Source organism: Sceloporus undulatus, chromosome 2, assembly GCF_019175285.1.
Source record: "Sceloporus undulatus isolate JIND9_A2432 ecotype Alabama chromosome 2, SceUnd_v1.1, whole genome shotgun sequence".
Taxonomy (NCBI): domain Eukaryota; kingdom Metazoa; phylum Chordata; class Lepidosauria; order Squamata; family Phrynosomatidae; genus Sceloporus; species Sceloporus undulatus.
The window spans coordinates 232,456,731-232,479,441 of record NC_056523.1 but is presented as its reverse complement, the minus strand read 5'-3'; the positions used below and the strand labels follow the sequence as shown (position 1 = coordinate 232,479,441).

The following is a 22,711-nucleotide window of genomic DNA, read 5'->3' as shown; positions in this document are numbered from 1 at the left end:
GATCTGAGTCTATTTTTACAAGACATTAGAATTCTGTCCCCATGAAATTTTCCTTCATTCCCCAGATTTCTAACATTGTGGAGAGTAAAACATTTAGCATCGCTCACATCTAGGACATTTATTTTTGCTGTGCTCACATTCCCTTGGAAATTTCGCTCTTTATCTTTGAATGTCTAAATCCAGTGCTGAACTGAACTTTAGATTACTGCAGTGCTAGACATTTGAAGAATGAGAGGAAGTTTCATTGGGGAGGGCAGAATTATCACTTAGAAAGGAAATGTCCTCCTTTTGCCCCCACCCCCATAGCTACACATCTGGATATGGTACCCCTATCCATTTGATGTTTTAAAGCTTAATACTATAATTATTTTTTGACTGTTCCACCAGTATTACTCTAAAACTAGAGAAGATACTACTTTCAGCCCTCCATATCCACAGATTTTTTTACCCACGAAGTCAAGCATGGCTTGAAAATATGTTAAAATATATAAATTCCCAAAAGTAAACCTTGATTTGGCTATTTTCTGTACAGGACAACATTTTACTATGCCACTGTATTTAATGGGACTTGAGCATCCATGGATTTTGGTATCCACAGCAGCGTCCTGGCATCAAACTCCAGCAGATACCAAGGACCTACTGTAGAAGAGAGCCTGCAGCTGATTCATAACCTAAGCTAACAGAAGATGCCCTGGAGGCTAATTGAACTCAAAAAGAAGCTTGAGAACTTAATCCTTTAAGGACAGCTCAACCACATCCAGAACAGGCTGAATGCCAACTTCCATGTGGTGGCATAGACTCTATTGTCCTCATCATTCTTATAGTTTAGTGTGAAATCTGCCTTTATTCCTTACCATTTGACTGATGTCCAGATTATGACCCAGACTTTCAGTACAAGTTGTTTAAAAAATAATAATAAAGCTCCAATTCATAGGAGATATTAAACAATAACAGTACAATTGGCCAGTAAAGTGTGCTTTTTACAACCAGAGAAGTACAGTCAACTGTAAAAAGGAAATCCTGCTGTTCCATATTTATTGTCTTCTCCCCTGGTGACTTCCATATCAGATTTGCTCAGTTCACAAGTCAGAGGAAGGTTTCCCTAACTGCCAGCACTTGTAAGCATAACCTTGGGATCTTGGAAAACAGCTCTCTGTTTTCATACCTTGTTCTCAGTGACTGTGGAGTGGGACTACAGGGGCCACTTTCTCTGTTGATTCAGGAGACAGAACGGTTTGCAGAATGTCTTCGCACTATGCAAGTTACTGGACTCTTTGGTTCTAATATTTGCAAAACATAAGAATCCATTTCTCTTGCATGGAGGGGGTGGGAAGGCAGAAGATTCCTATTCTCTCCCACCTTCTTTTCCTTGGCTTCCTCCCACACTCACAAACACACAAATGAAATGAAGATAAAGGAGGACTAGGCCTGTCTCCCTGCTCCACAAGCCCTTTGGCAACAGAGGTCGACTGAGTAGGTTGTGAAAGCAAAGAAACCTAACTTTGCCTTGGCTTCTGCTAGGCCAAGTGAAAGCAAAAAGCAGATGGATTTATTTCCAAACAGCCAGCAAAAACTTCTGCCCCAGAGGGCTAAAACACATGCCTGCATATTCCCCTTAGGGTGCCAGAAACAAACCCAGGGGGGTATGAGAGGAGTGTGCATATTATATGTAACCTTTGGCTACAGCAATTTAGCTTTTAGTTTTCTTGAGCCCCACTATACAAACAATCTACTGTACTTTTGCACTGAGTCGGGATTAGAGTTTGGAAGGCTCACAAATTGTGCAAGTTTTACTTTTTGTTTAAAGGCATAACATTTTTCTTTGCTTTTCAGTAAACTAAAAGATCTAATCTGTATAAATTAAAAATTGGATGATTTTGCTTAATGTGGAGACCTGATCAGGATCATGTCTTCCAAAAATAGAAGAGATGTATAAACTTCCTCCAGCCTGTTTTTTAAAATGTGTGTTCATTCCCCAGGGAAGAGCTGGCAAAAGCAAAGATAGCAGTGAAATTATGGCAATGGAAGCACACAGCTCCTGCATCCTAAGTCTTGTCCACAAATTCATCTTTCTCTTTCTGCTACTTCTCTTTTCTGGACCCTTTAAAGCTGGCGACATCCTTTTCTTGTTGGATACCTGGGCAAGGAATCTCCAGGATGCCTTTACTTGGGGCAGCCTTTGCTCTCAGCTCACCCACCTCAATAACACCACAAGACACCACCATGACAGGCATCCAGGGTACAAACCAACCATGTCACATCCACCCCATCTCGCTTCCAACACAATTTACTGAGCAGATTTTACCCCACGTGTATTTAGTTTACTGCTCTACTGTTTGTTGCAGGAGATACCAAAGTTAACAACATTTCATGTAACTGTCATGGCTCCACCTATGGAATCCTGGGATTTATAGTTTGTTGTGACCTCAGAGGTCTCTGGCAGGGAAGGCTTTGATACCTTACAAAACTTCAAATCCCAGAATTCCATAACATTGAGTTATGGATGTTAAAGTAGTGTCAAACTATGTTAATTCTGCAATATAGCTGCACTCTGAGAGACCAGGATTCAGATCCCTGCTCAGCCATGGAAACCCACTGGATGACCTTAGCCAAATCACACTCTGCCACTCTTAGAGGAAGGCAACTCCTTCTGAACAAATCTGGCCTATAAAACCCCATGAGTGTTGCCATAGGTCAAAATACTTGAAGGCACACAACAACAACAACAACAACAACAACAACAACAGACAATCTGCTCCTTCCGGACATAGTGAGGTTCTTGGGGTGTCCTCAATGGGTCAGCTGCCTTGCCATTTCCCATTAATGTGCCGCCTTCTTGGCTTGCTCCTCCCAGTTGCCCAGAAGATGGGGCAACTGGTAGGAGCATTGCTCCTTCTTGTTATCATCACAACTTACCTGCTTGGATAAGGAAAGTGAATAGGCATCCACTTTGAGGAGGAAGAGGAGGGCCGGGGGCTCTGGGAAACAGAAGTGGAGCCCCTGCTTGGATGTAGATCTCAGTAGGTGTGCTATATCTGATATTTGATTTTCCACCCCAATATACACAAGAAACATCACATGTGATAAATCTAATAGTGTAAATGTTACAGGAATTTGGTTTTTTGTGAATTCCTATGGAACTGACCTGATCCACAAATTCTAGGCTAATATTGCAGCGTAGATTGTAGTTATCCATCAGATTTTACACTTCTCCAAATTATACAATAAATTTCATAATAAATTTCATGTATTGAATTTTGGGCAAATAAAAAATACTATTAAGCAAACAACAAAAATTGAGAGAAAATGTGTGTTTAAATGCCCATTTTGTACTTTAAAAAGAGGGGGGTATATATCCAACAGGATGAAACAGATATATGAATTAACACATGCTAACATGACACAAAATGAATACACTGATCTGTCCATCCCTGCCTGACCATGTGTTCCTGTGTGGTCCCATTTACTACAAGCTGTGTATTGTTCATTCATTTGAATAATGATAGTGCTCAGTAAATTGCAGTACAACCAAGGCTTTTCCATCGACATGCCATAAAGTCTTCAGTCATGGCTAATAAGACCATATTACAAAGTAAGTACTTCTGTTAGTAACCTGTGTTGGGTGGGATTAATATTATTCCTCTGAGCAGAACAAGGCTGGTTTATTTTCAGTATATTGCTTCATATTTTTGTTCTTGTTAAATGTGTGTAAGACATTATTGTCTCTGTACTAAGACTTATTTGGAAGATATGTCATTTATCAAGGATGAATTATATTGATCTAACAGATGCAAACGGGAAATACCTATTACATACTGTCTTCATAGGGACTAGCAAGGTTTTTTCATTACAAGGGAGGGAGGAATTTCCTCCTATCATTGCATTGTGAGAATAGGCACTTATTTTTATTTATTTATTTTCCCTGTTATTGCCTATGTGGTATTTTCATCATTTTATGTACTGGTTTGGGAAGAAGTACTAATAGCTGATGGAAATAAAATATGTAGTGACAGAAAGAGCAAGAGTTCATGTATTTGGTAAAAAACTTTGTAGGAAACCTACAGCCAAAGAAACAAATTAAATTTGGCTAGGGACTCAATTTAATGTCAAATGATTTTGCTTTTGTTTGTAAATCTCATTTGATATTTTGCCTCCTTCTTCTTTTGATATTATAGTAAAACTGAGTTAATTGCCTATGTTACAAACCATATAATGGTGATGATCCCTCTGATCTGATTATCTTAGCAGACTCCTAAGCATTCATCTGTAATTGTAATGAACTTGCAAGCATACTCTTTGCGTATATCACAGATGGGAGCCGAATGTAAACACCAGAAGCTACTCAGAGCCAGTTAACACATGTGCAAGTTATACACATAGCAGGCTGCAGGAGCAAGTGCTTTCAGCCACTGTGCACAGAGTTTTTAATGTAAACCAAGGTTTTTAGATACCAAGAGACTTCACAGTGAAGATTATGTGTTTGGTAGGAAAACATATATGAGACAGGAACCTTCACCTTACTGCAGAGATGGAGAACTTCACAGGGTCTGGGAATCACTCCCACCCCATTTTCTACCACTTCAGGAACTTTGCAGGCTTCCATCAGTGTGTAAATTCAGTTCTGATATTTAAGGGCCTGGCTCTTCTTCTTTGGCCCTCAGGATGAGGAGGTACAGTCTCAGTGAGAATATACTGCTTTTAAAAAGCTTTTATTTGTTTGTTTGTTTGTCATTACTTAGACTTGAATGGCATACTCTGTGCAGCTGTGGTTAATGCTCAGTGTTTGATGATTAATGGCATCACCAGGGGTTGCCCCTTTTAATATCATCCTTTTAACATCACCAGGACCCGGCTCCTGTGACATCAGAATGGGTCATCTCAAGATCTCCGTTTTCAACCCTGAAATCTTGAGGCTTGAGGTAGTCTTGGAGTGTGTCCACACTGCAGAGATAAAGGAGTTTGATGACACTTTATGGTTCATGACTCTATATGTGACAGAATCCTAGGATTTGTAGTTTGATGAGGCACGATAACTCTCTGACAGACCAGAATGAATACTTCTCCAAACTACAAATTCAGAGATTCCACAGGATAGAGCCATGACAGTTAAAGTAGCATCAAACTGTTTTATTTCTGCAGTGTGGAAGAGCTGATAATCTTTGAACCCTGCTTGCAAAACTTGAAGTGACCACCTTTAAAGTGCTACATGATTTGGGTCCATGTTACCTATGGGATCACCTCCTTCCTTATAGATCCATATATTCAGGTCCTCTGGTAGACATCTATTCCAATTAGCCAAGACTATGTTGGCAACTTCCAACCAGTGGACTTTTTCTTCAGTTGCCCCTAGACTGTGAAATGCCCTGCTGGGAGATATTTGACAGCTGAATATGCTATCTGAATTTAAAATAGTATTAAAGACCTATCTCTTGTGACAGGTCTACCCAGCTGATTTTAAACAATAAATTTTAAATTGGCATTCAGTCGCCCCTCCATTTTCGCAGACTTTGAATCCGTGTCCCTCACCCGTTCACCGGTGGCAAATGGAGGGGGACAAAATGGGGTGCACACCACCATTCAAGCCAACGGGGCTTCAGTCCCGGCAATTTTCTGTTTTTGCGGGGAGGGGGTCTGGAATAGATCCCCCATGAAAATGAAGATGGTACTGTATAACCTGATTTCTGGATGATTGTAATGTTTCCTAGGTTTATGTTTTTTAAAAGGGTTTTATGTATTTTAATCTATCTTGTGCCTCACCTCAAGCCTTGAGGAAAGGTGGGTGAGAACATGGTTGTTCTTGTTGTTCTTGTTCTTATTTACAGTGGTGTAGTAAAATTGTGTCCCTCATATAAAATGGCAAAATCAAGCTTTGCTTTTTTGTTTGTTTGTTTCATTTTACATTTCCAAGGTGTGGATGGAGAATCTGTAGATATGGAGGGCCAACTGTAGTTTTATATGAATACACCAAATCATAGAAGCCAAATCGAAACAGATTGTCTTACTGAAAACTAGGAGATATCTGGAGGCAGGTCTAGTGCCAGGATACCATATACCAGGTCAAATGGCAGGGCTAACTGCCCCTGCTGCTGTGACCACTTGGCTGAACAAGACAGCAGGGACCTAGGGGAATTACATGTAGCAGCGTGTCAAGTTCACCAACTATCATATTATGCCATCTGTCTCCATCACATTGATTTGTGGGGAGGCCATCACAATTACAGTGGGAGCACTGGTGGAGTTCAAGTGCACAGTCTGATATCGTAGAATCAGAGTTAGAAAAGACCACAGGACTCATTGAGTCCAGCCCCCTCCCAAGCAGGAACATCACAGGCATGTAGGCAAGTTATTTTGAGAGGATCACTGGGCACCCTATCCAGGCACCCTACCCAGGACCTGCACCCATCCCAAAATGGAGCCAGGCCTGTCTGAAGGCTGCAGGTATATGAAAAAAAGCATGCCTCTGTAACTAGAACTCAGTACATTCTTATTTATCATCTTTCCATTGGTTAAATGCCTCTTTTCTACTTACATATTGAATTTAGGTCTGAGATTCCACTTATCTCTTCTGTTGGAGGTAATACTTGCTAGGGATCTGGGCATCTGGGGATCTTTATTTATGTTATCATCAATATTGTCAAGCATTGTGAAGTGAATATGATTAATCAGATATAAATGTTTAAGTTAGCAACAGACATAATCACAAAACCATCTGAAAGTTCAATCGTTGATTTCTCTGATCTTCTTTAGGATGTAAGAAGTAAACATGTGGTAAGTAGTTGCCCAGTTTGTTGAGAGTTAACATATTTCTGTTTGTTTTTTCTGTTTGTTTTAAGGCTGCCCAGTCAACGGCCATCCAACACCTAACATCACCTGGTTTTATTCTGGCCAGCCCATCACTATGCCTCATCATGTCTTGGCATCTGGTCAGATTCTTCAGATACTGAACATCAGCAGTGATTATCAGGGAGAAATCAGTTGCATGGCTCAGAATGAGGCAGGCTTACTTGTGCAGAAAACATCTCTGGCGATCCAAGGTAGCTCTTGTTTTTATTGTCGTGGTTCTTTTGTTTTTGAATTGACATACTGCTGTGTTGTTTGTTGCTAACTGCCTTCAAGTCGACTTCAATTCATGGCTACTTTATGAATGGGACATCTCCAAGACCCCCTATACTCACTCTCTGCTCAGGTCCTGCAGATTTATGCCCATGACCTCCCTGATTGAGTCTATCCATCTGGCATATGGTCTTCCTCTCTTTCCACTGCCTTCTACCTTCCCTATCATTATTGTCTTTTCTAATAAGTCATTCCTTCTCATGATATGGCCAAAGTACAACAGCCTCAGTTTGATAATCTTGGCTTCCAGGGAGATTTCAGAGTGGATCTGTTCAAGGACCCATGTGTTTGTCTTTTCGGCTGTCCATGGTATCCTTAACACTCCTCTCCAGCACATCTCAAATGAGTTGATTTTCTTTCTATCTGCTTTGTCCACTGTCCAACTCTTACATCTGTAAACAGTCATGGGAAATAAAATGGCTTGGATGATTCTAACTTTAGTGTAGGTGATGCTTTTTAAAATTAATTTTTTTGTGGAAGTACAGTTTCTGGGCAATAAAATGTGGATTTCAGAACACTCCCAGTCTCCATATGTTGATTCCTAACAACAGTGTAGGACTTTTCTGTTTGTTGTTTGCTTAGTTTTGGGTTTCATGGATGGTAAGCATCATAGAAAATCCAGCATTGTGTAGTGGTTTGAATGCTGGACTACAACTCCAGAGACAAAGAGTCAAATCCCCACTGGGTCATGGAAACCCCCTGACTGACCTTGGCCAAGTCATTCTCTCTTAGCCTCAGAGGAAGGCAAAGGCAAACTCCCTCTGAGCAAATCTTACCCCATTATAGATTTGCCTTAGGGTCATCATAAGCATACAACAATAAAGCACAATGGAGGATGTACCACAATGTTTGCTTGTAGGTCTGCAATCCTGCCGTGATTAAAGAGCTCTTTCCATATTTTATTAAGGGTCCTCATACAAAGGAGATTTCAGTTCACTTGTGGATCTCCATTTTGGACAGATAGATACCCTAAGTCGACCCAGGTTTGGGGGGTCATTTTGAACATTTTGAAGTCAATATATCTCAGGATGTTCTCTAATGAACACTTCCTATGGAATCCTAGGATTTATAGTTTTACAAGGTCTTTAGCTTTCTCTGCTATAAACTACAAATCCCAGGATTCTGTAAGATGGAGTCATGGCATTTAAAGTGGTGTCAAACTGCATTATTTCTACACATGGAATTTTCATTATTTTGTGGAAACATACTTACAAGTAGACAACATTAATAATGACCAGCTGCCAATGTTGAGCCCTCGCTTTAAAAACATTTCTCCCTGTTGACTGGCCACTGCTGGAAACAAAATAGAAGCCAAGATGAGCCTTTGCTGTAATCCAAGGAGCCAGTTCTTGTGCACCAATTGAGAAATTAAGTTTGGTTTATTGTCACCACTTCTTGAAAATATCTCTGTGCAAGAAAGAGGGGTATGGCATTTTCTGTTTTAACAATATTAATAAATGTATGTTGTCCGGACGATTTTTTTTTCAATTGGATGATTTGCTGCCGTTTCAGATTATTGGTGGTCAGTTGACAAGATGTCTCCCTGTTCAGCCTCTTGCGGTAACAAGGGTCTACAATATCATCAGATGAGATGCTTGCTGGGTGGAGCACCAGTCAACACATCCAATTGTGTGAACAAACCCAAACCTGCTCTGCAGCCTGTTGTTTGTAACAGAAGAGATTGCCCTTCAAGGTTACTTTTTTAAAAAATATTTTTATTAAACATGCATGCATATACAAAAAGGACATATGTGCACATCACACCAGCAAACACACACATATATATATGTATACATATTCAGGGCTAAAACACACAGCAGAAATAATCAAGTTTGACACCACTTTAACTGCCCTGGCTCAGGGCTAAGAAATCCTGGGAATTGTAGTTTGTGGTGGCACCAGATCTGTCTGAGAGAGAAGGCTAAAAGTCTGCCTGAAATTCTCTAGCCAGAACAGTTAAAGTGGTGTCAAACTGGATTATTTCTGCAGTGTGTTTTGACCCTTACGTTCCGATACTGATAGTCCACCATTTTCAGTCCAATACAACCATCATCATACTTTCACCTCAGTATCTTCAATCCAGTTCTCTCATATAGTTCATATTCACAAACCTTTTCTTTCTCCTTGCTTATATCTTCTTATGCCTTCCTCATTTCTTTTTGCCCTTCCCTTCCAATCACATTTCCTCACTATCTTCCAAATTCAAAACATGCATCCATTTAACTTCCCTTTCCTCACTCCTAACCTTTTTCCTACTTACTTAAAACATCTTTTAAAAAAACTCAAATTCTTTTACACTTCCTTCCCATCAGTACCAGCTTGATTTTTGTTAGACTTTCTCATAACCTACCATAAATACTCGTGTACAAGTCAACCTCTCATATAAATCGAGGGAAGGTTTTAGGGCCAAAATAATGGATTTTGATATGACCCATGGATAGGTCGAGGGTAAAATTTAAGAAGCAGAAGATTTTAAAATCAGCTTGAAAGTGGACAGAAAATGGGGAAATGCAAGGAGGAGGAGTAGAAGCAAAGGTCTGGAGATTGGGCTGCAAGTGAAGGGAAAATGGGGAAATGTGAGGAGGAGGAGGCAAAGCAAAGGTTTGGAGATCGGACTGAGAAGGAAATCACTACACACACACTCAAACCCATGCCTCACAGGTCTTTGAGTAATCACTGCCGAGGCATTAAGAGTGGGGCATCAGGGTTGCTTTTTAAAGGACCTTTATGAGCAATATTACTGTTTGTTGTTGGTGTTGTTAACTGTCCTCCAGTCGATCTCAACCCATGGCAACTGTATTAACCTGTATATAAGTCAACTCCAGATTTTAGGGTCAATTTTTGGGCATATATTTCTCTACTTATAGTCGAGTATATATGGTACTAGTTGTTGATACCCAATCGATTTCTTTTCCTTCTGTAATTCTTTTCTTTAATTACAGCTTACATATTCCTTTCAAACATTAGGTATGTAGTTTTTGTTATTACTTAAGCAAAGTTATGGAGACAGGTAAAAGCTCAGTGGAAGGTTAGGGGTTCAACTAAAATCTACAATGTGTGTTGTAAAATTCTGATCTAAAGTAATAGCCCTTCCATTTTTCTAGCACCTGTCACCATGAATATAATACCTTTAAAGTGGAGGTTTTAACACATTGCAGGCTAGAAAATACCTGGTTGCCTATGGTGAATTAAGAGTCACTACGTAGAATACTACCACTAGGCAAAGGAGTTGCTTTAGTAAGCTTGTGGGATTTGCTTCCTCAGAGGTTAAAATAACTCAGCCAGAAGAGGGAAATTGACTTGCAGATATCCTAACAAACTATATACAGCCTTGAGTTCTTGTAGCATGTGTATAACAGTCATGCCCAAAATCCTTGAAAGAGTAAGAGCTTCTCAGTGCCTGGTGGCACTGAGAATTATTATTATTATTATTATTATTATTATTAATAATAATATAATTTATATTATTAAATATAAAGGTCTGATATAATAGAAGCCACACACCAACTTTAGTGTAATCCCTCAGTAATATAATGTAATGTAATGGGTAGAATTGGGAGTCTTGCTAAGTAAAAAACAGAGTATTGGTCTCTGGCACTTGATGTAGTTTTTTTAAAAATCTTTCTTTCTGATTGTGAGAACTAGAAGCTTGTAGTTTAATCAACGAAAGGAGTTATTCACAGCAGTTCACAGAGATTACTGAATGCCATGCTGTTCTGTGCACTATTTATTTTAAACAGCTCTTTCTCAGAGAAACTGTAGGCCATCTTCCAATTCTACAGTGCTATATTTCCTATAAAGCTTCCTAAGCTTATAGTTGGGAGAACCTCTATTTTTTTAGCAATGCATTCTGGCAAAAGGACAGATGAATAGGTCCAGTAAAACATAGTCATCCCCAATCTGAATCTTTCTAGATATTTTAGAATATAACTCCCATCTGCCCGAGCCAACATGGCCAATGCTCAGAGTAGATCAGAAATATAGGCCAAGACCCCTGGAGGTGGAAATTACTGAGCTAGATGGGCCAACGATCCAGTTCAGCTTAAGGCTACTTCCTGTGTTTTCATGGTCTCAGAAAGTTGTCCTGCCATTTTCTGACAAGAGCAGCAACACCCACAGAGCTGTAAAAGAAATAAATAAATGCCATGATCAGCACAGAATGGCCACTGTGGAAATGTCTCTTATTTTATTACTTTTCCATAATGTTTCACACACCTCTGCTTTAGGCAACGGATCTCTAGATGGCCAGCTGAATCGTAAGAAACAGCTGGAACCAGGAGAGTTAGTGAAATATGAAACATACTCATTAATATCAGCAAAAGTCTGACTTGCTGATGGGAATACTTCTACACGAATGATTTATGTGCATTAGTCCCTTCTTAAGCTGCAGTGCTGCCCATGCTGCTTTCTTGACTCCCAAGAAACTGATGAAATGAGCTTGTGTTAGAAATGTTAAGCTAGAATTTACAAGGGGCAAAAAAAAAAAAATCCTGTATATTTGACCTATATGATCAAGAAAGAGAACGGAAACTGTGCTTTCTTTTCTGTAACAGAACTTTTTTTAATTGATTTGTTTCTATAAATGTTTTGAGAAATCTGATCAGCAGCCCAAGAATAAAAACAAAGGGCTATTCTGATTCGTAATTGAAAGCAGCCATTCCCAGCGTGGACCATTCTAAATGTGTGGGACTACAGTTCCCCTCATCCCTGGTAGCATAGTCAATGGATATGTTGTCTGCGGTGGTGGAAGCTGTAATCCAATGCTTCTGAAGCACACCAGGTTGGAGAAAGCTGGTGTTTAGGATTCCCTGTAGCATGAATTTGTACTTATGTGATGGGACAGGCTCAGATTTTCTCAAACATTCAGTTTATAAATAGATAGGACAGATATGAAACTGAGACACACAGATCCTTGACTTGACCAGAGCAATCCCATGAAACCAATCATCCTTTTCCTTCCATTTCTTCCTGCTGTCCTTCCTTCCCAAAGCCTCTGGGCTACTGATGACAGCTGTTCCATTTTTAACAAATTATCCCCCAAAGATTACATGCACAGATGCAGCCACAATTCATATTCATCAAAAGGCACCTGTCTTCACACCACATCCTGACAAGAACCCAGAACACCCATCAGCATGCCATAGGATACCTGAACACTAGGGGCCTGGTTATTTCTCAATATGTGGAGACTAGCCTACATGAAACCTAGCAAAGCCTCAAATCCTTTTTGCAACTGCAGTGGATCTGAATTAAGAAATAGGACTGTAATTCAAAAACATTTTAGATACTTGTCCCCAGACTTAAAGTCAGTGATTTCAGTTTACCTGAGAAACCTTTAAACCAGTGCTATTGAAGCCACTGTAGTGGTCCTTGGACCAGTGTCTATGAACTACTGGCTGCCAGTTTGCTCAGAGTTTCCAGAAGAAGAAAAAATAAACATGTGTTACAAATGGGCATGCCCTTGGCATTTTTTTTTTAATTGTCACTCCCCCACCCGTACCCCCAAACAGATAGCCCAGGAAGCAGTACTTCACACTACCTTAGGTCTAAAAGGTTCTTGCCTTGTGATTGTTGTTGCTGTGTGCCTTCAAGTCAAAAAGCCAAATGGAACTGACAACCAAATATTGCAGTGTGTTATCACCCCTAACAGAAGGGAATTTCTTCAGGGCTCCATCCATTCATCTTACTCCTCCATCTATCATTTGATTCTTTTTTTGTACCTATGCAAACCTTAGAGTTCTCATGATCAGGTGGATACTCTGCTTGTTTCTTAGCAGACAATTTTTGACTGGATTTCAATCAGCAGTCACAACCTGTTAGTAGGAGTGATGCAGAATTTCCCTAATCTGACTAGCCTTTGGTTGAAATCAATGGTGAGAACTCCTCACTTGCCAGAATACTCTGGCCTACTCCCACAAAGTACCCCAAATTCACCCCTCGCTGCTCTCTTCCGGCTATGGGTTCTTGGTTCTGGCCACAAATGATGGACAGCTAACTTCCTAGTGTCCCCATTTGTTACCTGGTGCCTTTGATGAGATCAGAACGAGGCACTCAGCCACACTATCAATGCTTGACACCTCATTCTGACCTCAGAGTGACTTGCCCCTGCAGCAGCAGTGCCAGGCAGCTCACAGGTATTGCAAGTGAAAAGGGAGACACCGGCATTGCAGCAAAGAGAGTCCAAAACTTGCAACAAAGGATGAGTTATTTAAATGCAGGTTAGGGAGAGGAAGTCCCAAATCAGATGCAGGCATAGTGAAGACAGTCCATATCCAATTTGGGCATCATAGTGCATCGGGGGGGGGGGGGGGGTGGGGTAAAGCACCTATATAGACAAGGCCTAGGACTGCAGAGTGAAAACATGTTTCAGAAAACACAGGTAGGTGTGTGATTTTGTAATACCGTTGACTCTTTTCATAATTTTTTTTACCTTATCCTTTGATTAGGTGGATGGTGACATCTTGGTCCCATTGTACGCAAAGCTGTGGTGGAGGCATCCAGACACGGAGAGTGACATGTCAGAAGCTAACAGCTGCAGGCAACTCTGTCCCCATGTCTAGTGATGTATGTGCCCAAGTTGCCAAGCGTCCAGTAGATACCCAGAGCTGTAACAGACAGTTGTGTGTTGAGTGGGCAACCTCTGCCTGGGGACAGGTAAGTACATATAAGATGAAATTCCACATTAGACGTGTGTCTACACAAGTGGACGTATGTCTATTGAAAATAGAATTGAGCAGTTTCACAACATCAGTATTCAGCAAGTGACGGTCATGATGTTATAGGGAGCCAATGTCTGTTGTACATTGTGACTGAAGTGTATCAAGTATCAATGTGCAATGGGCCTGCCAGTCCTTAGCCTACCTGTGTGCAACAGTAGACCCCAGTGCATGTTCAGACACTGGCTAGGGAGTGCCAATGCACATTGGTAGAACTCAATGTGCATCAGGACACTCTTTTTGCAGTGCCCTGATAGGCATCTTTGCAATTCACTAGGAGTGTTCTGTAATACCCCTGCTACATAGCTAAGTATGAGTAAAGTTATACATCATAGACCATGATACAGAATCATGGCCATAGTCAACACTAAAGTTTAACTCCCCATCCCCGGCTGCCTTCTCATGATCATGTATGAAGGACACTTTTCTGTTAGATCAGTAATTTTAAACCTTTGGTCCAACAGATGTTTTGGACTTCAAAGCCCCCTCCTCAAAAAAGTCCTGGTAAGAATTGTCAGGCATGCTGAGAACTGAAACGGAAAACTTCTGGATGGCCAAAGGCCGAGGACCGTTGAACTAAATGACATTCACAAATTAATTCCATCTTGGTGATCTATCTCTCAGGATTGTTTGAAGACCAGTGAAATAAACATTTATATATTTTACATGTTTAAAAGTATGGCATAAATTAGTAATAATAATAGCATTAAAACAATGTTGGTGTTTCTAAAAGTGACAGAATCTGTTCTTACAGGAGAGAAAACATTTAATGCATAATGAATCTGGAAAACAACACATCGAATTTTATGTAATTTTATAATTAGCTAAGAAGGAAAATTAAGTTAAAGAGAACTAAGCAGTATCTTGATTAAATGTTTGTCGGACTGCATCATTTCTAACATTCCCTCAGGTACAGAAAATGATCATAATGAATGGTCAGCCAGTCAGGCAAGAATAGCAAATTAAGCACATATTATTTCAGGCAGATGAAGGCAATGTGATTGAACTAGCAATGTTTATTCTATAATTCCTGATAGAACTGGGTGAACTATTGATATTCTGGTTAAGAGACACGGATTGTTCATTACACATCATGCAAAGTTGACTGCCATAATCAGAACCACCCTATCCCATCCTGAAAAGTATTGTTTGGTTGTTGAATCTAGGACTAATTGGAAGATATCCTGAGGCTTCTAGCAAGATTAGATTTGTTGCTTTCTGTTAGCTGATAAAAACTGCATTTAAAATCCCTCAAAGAAAATCCCTGCTTTTGTGTATTTTGGAAAGAGTTCACTCAAGCATTGATTGAGTTACCATGCCACATTTATTAGTAGGGATCTGATCTTTTTTTGAAAAGACATAAGTAAATTGTCTAATTTGTAGTTTCTCTGGAATTTCAGGTAATGTTTATGTAATGCATCCCTTGAAGAGGTGGCTATTAGTTTATATCACCCCATGATGTCATATCCAGGATGAATTATCAAAAGTTGCATGAATTCATCTGTTTCAGCTGACCTTTTGGCTTCCTAATATAATGTTTCTCCAACTTAAAGAAGAGGTGGAGGAGGGAGTTTCTCAAGTGCTCAATAAAACTTACACAGCTCCATTCCCAAGCAGGTCTATAAATTGATTATTTACAATGTAGAACAGATCACTGGCCAAGGATCAGTGCCATTTTACTGTTGTATCATAGAGTTCACTCAAGCAAACAGCAGGTTCTTATTGGCTAAGCTCAGTTATTACCTTTCTTGAAGTGCAATGAAAATAAAGAGATTCCTTTACCCTTTCTGAAAACATACTTTACCCCCACCCCATGCTCCCCACACACTGCTATCTCTCATTTTGTTTTCATGTAGATGTTGTGTCAACCTAGAAGATAGGGATTTCGTGCAGCCATTTCTCAGAAGAGTGTTCACAGAAACTTCAGTTTTTCTCGTGTTTATTTGTAGTGAAGATATTTGACACTCTGGGTTTGAAATTTATGGGAATTACAAAAGGAGTTTATGAGACAGGTTGCTTACTGCAAGCAGCCAAATGTCATCTTGGGTATGCTTGGGCTCTCAGGTTTGTCTGTGACAACTCTCTGGGTAATAGGCATAACACACTCAACCAAACTGCGAACAGCAATTTAGATAAATGATTATTTATTCAATTAATGCTAATAGCCTAATTGTACTAACACTTCTGATTTATATATGTTGAAACTCATCCATTCACAAAAATAAGGAAACACTGTCTTTGCTATGTGTCCCTCCAGTTACCTGGTTTTCTTTTCCTTCACTGGTATTGGAAGCAATGGGACTTGAACTAGAGATCTCATCATCTGAGGCTGGGATCTAGCCTAGATTACTGAAAGAACTGTCTGTATTTGGGCCTCTGAGCCCTGTGAAAATGGAATGGGATGTGCAGTGCCCAGTTTAAATATTAGGATGAATTACAACAGTGCATTCTGCATGCTGTGCTTTGGAGAGGACACATCTATATTAGGATGTAGCTGAGGAAGGGGAAGGATTTAATGGGGGTGGGGTGTTATGGTAAACTTTCCAAATGTGCGAATTTCTCCATACAATTGACAGAAAGAACTAGAGCCTACATCTAATTGCTTGTCCTAACCAGAGCACTCCCATAGAACAATGGGATATACATAATCCCAGCTGTATGTTTCCTTTTCCTATCTTATCTTACATTATTCATAATTTAAAAAAAACTTTTGAATGGTGGCAAAATAAATGTCACAGTTAAATAAAAGGAGGCTTCTAAGAGGGTGAGGGTGAAGTCATGTGGGGGATGTCCTAATACATCCTAGCATCTCACTGTTCCTTTCAGTATCAGGAGCACTAGGCTGCTCAAATACACTCATATGAAGGACTATTCCATCTCACTGATTTAAAGCAGAGGGTTGACTGCATATGGCTTCCACACACATACATACCAATAACCTCCCCAGGACCACTCTTTTTCTGGCACAAAAAGGTGATTTCCCCCCTCTTCCAGAAGCCTCCAAGAGAAGCATTCAGTTTTTTAATGGGTTGCAGGGCCCCTGCATTGCTTAGCATTTAAAAATACTGATTTATGAATACCAGAAATTGATCATGTTGGCTCTCTTCTATGTCCTGCAGGTGTGCAGAAACAAAAACTAGGCTCACTAGAGAAGCCAACTATCAGCACTGTCTGAGGTGCTTGACCTCAACAGTAACTATGTACACAGCAGAGTGCAGAACCAGAAACTCAGTAGTTTTTGGCAACATTGCATTGACCAACCTTGAATAATGGACAGATACTGTTGGATTCATCCAAACGTCCTTGGAGGCTTTTATCATTTGTTTCAATATATACAAACTCTCCTGTAACTCTCTCCAACATTCACTGTCTGATATACATTAAATTCACTCTCTACACAGAACCCACACCTGCCCTGGTATTTTAGAGCACTTATATAGTAATGACTAAATGTTGAAACCTGATGTTACATCTCATTTACAGCCATACAAACTATCTTACACTGTCTTAAAGGGACATTGTTCCCAAGAGATCGTTCTCTCAACCCTGTCATTTTTGTCAAAGGCCAGGCATACAGCATAGATTGTGACCTGGAAGGAGAAATCCCACTTCCCTTCAAGTATATAAAAAGCTTTTATTCCTTGCTGATGCAATCTTAAAGAACGTGTTCAGTATGTGGAGTACAATGCACTGTCTAGTCAATCAGGTCTTATAGAAGCCTAGCTAAAGATACAAAAACATAACCATGAATTTAATATCTTCCACTATTTTTTTTAAAAGCCTAGTTTTTTTTCTTCTGCAGTATATCCCCTCCCTTAAAGATAAGACACAAATACAATCTTGTCTAGTTTGGAAAATTGTAGACCAGGGTTCAAATCCCCGCTCAGCTTTAGAAACCCACTGGAGGACCTTGAGCAAGTCACACTCTCTTAGCCTCGGAGGAACGTAATGGCAAACCCTCTCTAAACAAATCTTACCAAGAAAATGTCATGATGGGTTCGCCCTAGGGCCTCCATAAGTCGGAAACAACTCGAAGGCACACAAGTACAACAACAAAAAGCACTTAAACCTTTGGAGGCAGATTCTGTCCCAGCTTGATGTACCATACAAAATTCAGGCAGAAGGAGAAGGGATGTAGAGATGAGTTATTGCAAAAACAGCAGGATCACAAATAATATTATGACATTCAGTTTTATTATATTGCTCAACAATCCCACATTTTTCAGCTCTTGAAAAAAAATGATTTCTCACACCTGCATACTACAAAAAGCACATAGTCTTCTAAGTAAACAAGGGTTCTCATTCTGACAGTTTTGCTTTATGACAAAAAAGAAATTACAATATTTTGTTCAAATATACCTGTATTCAATACCAACTTTGTCCAGTCAGAGTATCCTTTACCTTAGTAATTCACAATTTCCTCCTCCATCCTGGCTCCATTGAGACATTTAAGGATTAATGAAACCTAGCACCAAGTGTCCAATATGTCATAGTTTAAAGAGGGGTGGAGGGATTAAACATTAAAACACATGACAGGTTTATTCCTGCAGTCATAAGTGAAAAAGACTGCACTCTTTACAAGAGCCAATTTGCTACATTTATTATATTTCCAGGTCTTACATGAATCATACTTTTCAATTATTCATTTTTAAGGGAAATATGCCTGCTCTGATTCTGTCTTATTAACTGGTTGCCTATAAATTAGGATAAGTACGAGTTGTAAAATGTTCAGCAGAAGGGATAGAGTGGCATTTCCTGTGTGGATCACAAGCCGCAGGTTAGCTAAATGTGTGAGAGAAAGAAAGAGAGTGAACTTTTTGTTTGTCCCAAGCAGCTAAATTTATAACACTAGACAATGGCACCTTAAAAGATGAATAACTGTACTGGTGTATTGTAACATAAGTTGTCATGGGCCCTAGTATATGAAAGTTTGTGCTGCAGTTCATGGTTTTATTTTGGGGGTTTTTGGTTTTTCAGCTGCTACAGGACTCAACAGTTAAATCTGGGATTTAACAATATGTGGTGAAATTGTGTTGTTCTGTTTTTGTAGCAAAACATAAGGAGCATGTCACTTATTCACAAAATACATTGGCCTGTTACAGACAGGCCAAAATAAAGCTGCTTCGAGTCACTTTGGAGGTATGGTATTTCAATGATGCATGCGTCCTAAGAGTCCAAAAGCCGCAGCAAAGCCACACTCCAGTCCTAAGGACTGGAGTGCAGCTTTGGTGCAGCTTCCAGACTCTTAGGACTCATGTATCATTGAAATACCATACCTCCAAAGTGACTCGAAGCAGCTTTATTTTGGCCTGTCTGTAACAGGCCATTGATTCCTTTAGGTTCTCCTGAAAATGCATGTTATAATTTTGTTCTGTTATAGCCCACTTTACTTGTACCCCACTCAATTTACCTTTGTGGGTCACCTTTGATCTCACACATATTTTGGACTTCAAATCCCAGAAGCCCCAACCAGAATGACCAAAGGGATTGTGTAGGGATTGTGGAGGCTATAAACCCAAACATCTAAAGGGTCAAAGCTTCCCTGTTAGTAATCTATATATTGTAGCCTATGAGGTGTTTTGAGCTCTCTTGTTTTTATAAGCTTGGGGACCTTTCACAACTGTAGTGATATGATTCCATTTTGCCTACTATGGTTCCATCTTATCGAATCTCAGAATCCTGAGAAGGGTATTTAGAGTTATATTGCTCCTACAATCTACAGTTCCCAGGACTCCATAGGAAGTTGCCATGGCGATTAGAGTGGAATCATACCTATATAAGAGTGGAAAAGGAACTCTTGACAGACAGCAAACAAAGAGTGTCTGGTATGGAACAGCCACAAGCCTATTGTGCTACATGTCCCAATTTTCTTTTTTAACAGTGTAATGGGCCGTGCATTGGATCTCGTTTGGCAGTACAACACAGGCAAGTTTTCTGCCAAACCAGGGATGGGATATCTGTGCCTTCTGACCAGTGCAGCTCCCTTCCAAGGTGAGTCACCGTGATGTATTTACAAATTTCAAAGAAGTAGTGAAGTCTCTTACAGCATTAAAAGGAGGAAGGGAGGGGAATGTAGTAGTGCCTTTAAGACTGTTTGTTTGTTTGTTTTTGCATGATTTCATGTGCATGAACAGATGCAGTACATCCAAAGAAGTGGGTATATCCATTAAAGCTTACGCAAAAATAAAATACAGTGAGCCCTTGGTATTTGCCAGGGTTTGGTTCCAAGATCCTGTGTGGATACCAAAATCTGTGGATGCTCAAATTCCATTAAATACAGTGGGGTAGTAAATTATAGAAAATGGCAAAATCAAGGGGTTTTGGGGGTTTTTTTTGGAATTTATATTTTTTTAAAAAAATATTTCCCAGCTGTGTATGGTTGAATTCATGGATAAAGAATCTATGGACATGAAGAGTGGACTATACACTTAGTAAAGGTGCTGCTGCATTACTTTTTCTCCTCCTTTTTATTTTAAAAGTGAAAATCTCTGAACAAACTCTGGCATAACATTATCTGTATTTTGAATTTGCATTGTTACTTGCACAAAGTTTTTCCCCAAGGATGATGGCATACAGTATACCATTGTATATAAATAAGCAACATTCTCTCCAGCACAAAGGAAAATGAACATGTTCAACTGTATGCAGGATGTTACATGGTTTATTTTGCAGGAAAGGTTGGAACAAATAGGAATCTCTAAAGACCAAGGGAGGTGGAAAGTGTTACATCAGAGCTAGCCTGTGATAGGTCAATGGGGATGTATACCTGAGCTGGAATAAATTTATTGGATTTAGTTTACAGCAAATGACTTCTCAAGATCTACGGAAGGGTGCATCAACATTGGCCATTTAATCCAGGGCCAGCCTGGAGCATTATGCTTTAGACTGGCCCCAGACCAGCCAGAGAGGCAACCACATGCACTGGGTCATGTCCAGTGTGACAACTCACCATTGTGCACATGAACTAGCCAAGCCAACACGACATTGGCCCCACTTGTCCGTCTCCTTTTTAGAGCTGCTGCTACCACTTCCTCATGGGCAGGAATGCCATGTAAAGCATGCTTGACATGCCATCACTTCTGCTGAGGACAGAAATGGACATCCAGACATGCGATCAACAAGGAGCCTGGATGCCCATTTATGCTATTAGTAGGATCTCTTCCCTGTGTGGAAGTGGCGGCAAGCCATCCTCTTCCTCTGTGCTACTCAGCATGAGAAAAGGATATTATGCAGCTCTTGGCATGTGGACAACTGGTTTGGGCTGAATCAGACTCAGTACAGCTGTCCATATGCCAAAAGAATCCAAGGACACTTGAATTTCTGGGAAACACCAGGATTTTCCTCTACTTTGCTTAGTTCAGAGCAAAGTTGGGTCAAGGGCAAGAAAACACAGATCCTCCCCAGAAGAAGCTGTATATTGTCAGGACTGCCAGCACCAGCTTCAACATGAGTATGGCATTTTTTACCAGTGTAGACCAGCCATAAATCTGGACACTGTCTGAAACATACATGCAAGACATGCTTCTTTTGCCTAGATAGCAGAAGGTCTTAGCAGATTTGTCAGAATTACATACACTGTGGATGAGTTTATTTTTCATGGAAGAAACAAAATATACAGAATGATCACTTGGGGAATTAGTTCATAATAAGCATTGAGCTACAAATAGTAGCAGAGGTGCTACACTGGGAGATGTGTAAGAAAGTTCTGCACAGGTGGAATTACAACATGTCTCCCCTTAACAGCCTCTCTTAACAAACCACCTTTTAGCTGCTGCATCCCCTTAATACATCCACTAACTGGTGGGTGGAGAGTGGGAGCAGTGGAGAAGTAATGACATCTTAAACCTGAAGGACCTTTGAGAAGGTCCTGGAGGATACCTGTCTGTGTCTAGCTATAACACTTAGCTGGATGCTTTCCCACCACCCCACTTTCCACCAAGAAATAAATGGCCATGTTGGGAGGCAGGCTGCAGCAGATAAAGAATGGTTTGTGAGATTGGCCAATGCACAACCCGTAGATCAGGTCTGATCTCCAAAGCAACCAAAAAAATTGAATTACATAGACATATGTTGGACATAAATATCTGTATAATGCAGCAACAGAGTATCAAAGTTTTGATAATTCTAATAAGGAGTTAAAGAAACAGGCATTCCTAAGCATAGTAAAAATCTGAGAGAGAAAGCCGCACGATCATCATGAAAATCCATGTGTAAGGCTCAAGTATGGAGAAATTAGCTTCAAGAAGCCAAGCCAAGGGCTGTGCATAGTATCAAGGGATTGAAAGTTATGAACTTGCTTTTGCCCTGCCCCATAAGGAAAGGAGTCAACCCTTTCTTGTATGCTTCACCTCTCACAAACCAAGGAGGCTGAATTTCCAGCCATAAGAGGCAGAGTATCATTGTCCTTCTTAGTTCCTTCCCTATAACTAGCACAATCAAAATAACTTACCCAAATGAAGATAAACAAAACTGATTTTTTTCCCCAGAATTCACAATTACAGATTTTAGCTGGTATTTATCAACATATGCACACATAATTTCCCCTTATGCCTATGTATGTCCTTTCTTGGTATTCCCTTCCTCTCCCTGCAGTTCTCATCAACTCACCCCCCCAAGTTGGTGTACATCCTCCCAAGTCCCCTCCCTCTGGATTCCTATTCCATGCCTTTTGAAAAGCAGGCAGGATTGTGACACCATAGCCAGATGCAAAATTATTATAGCAACACTGAATCCAACAGAAGGCCCTGGTGGGTCTCAGCAGTGATGTAAGCATTTCAAATCTGGCTATAAGGACATAACCAGATGTTTCTCTGATTCTGCCTGTGCTCTACAAGCTATTGAATAGCCATGCAGGAGAGCTTCAGAGGCTGTAGGGTGAGTCC

At 40.2% G+C, this 22,711-nt stretch overlaps 1 protein-coding gene across 1 annotated transcript in view; it reads left to right on the top strand.

Moving 5' to 3' along the window:
• The window catches only part of ADAMTSL1 (ADAMTS like 1), a 628,141-nt gene that overhangs the window by 597,789 nt on the left and 7,641 nt on the right, over nucleotides 1-22,711 (top strand). The window contains exons 25-28 of the mRNA XM_042452391.1: nucleotides 6,834-7,034; nucleotides 8,626-8,806; nucleotides 13,560-13,767; nucleotides 19,711-19,820. Of these exons, the coding sequence (XP_042308325.1) occupies nucleotides 6,834-7,034; nucleotides 8,626-8,806; nucleotides 13,560-13,767; nucleotides 19,711-19,820 (700 nt within the window). The remainder of the gene's footprint in view (nucleotides 1-6,833; nucleotides 7,035-8,625; nucleotides 8,807-13,559; nucleotides 13,768-19,710; nucleotides 19,821-22,711) is intronic.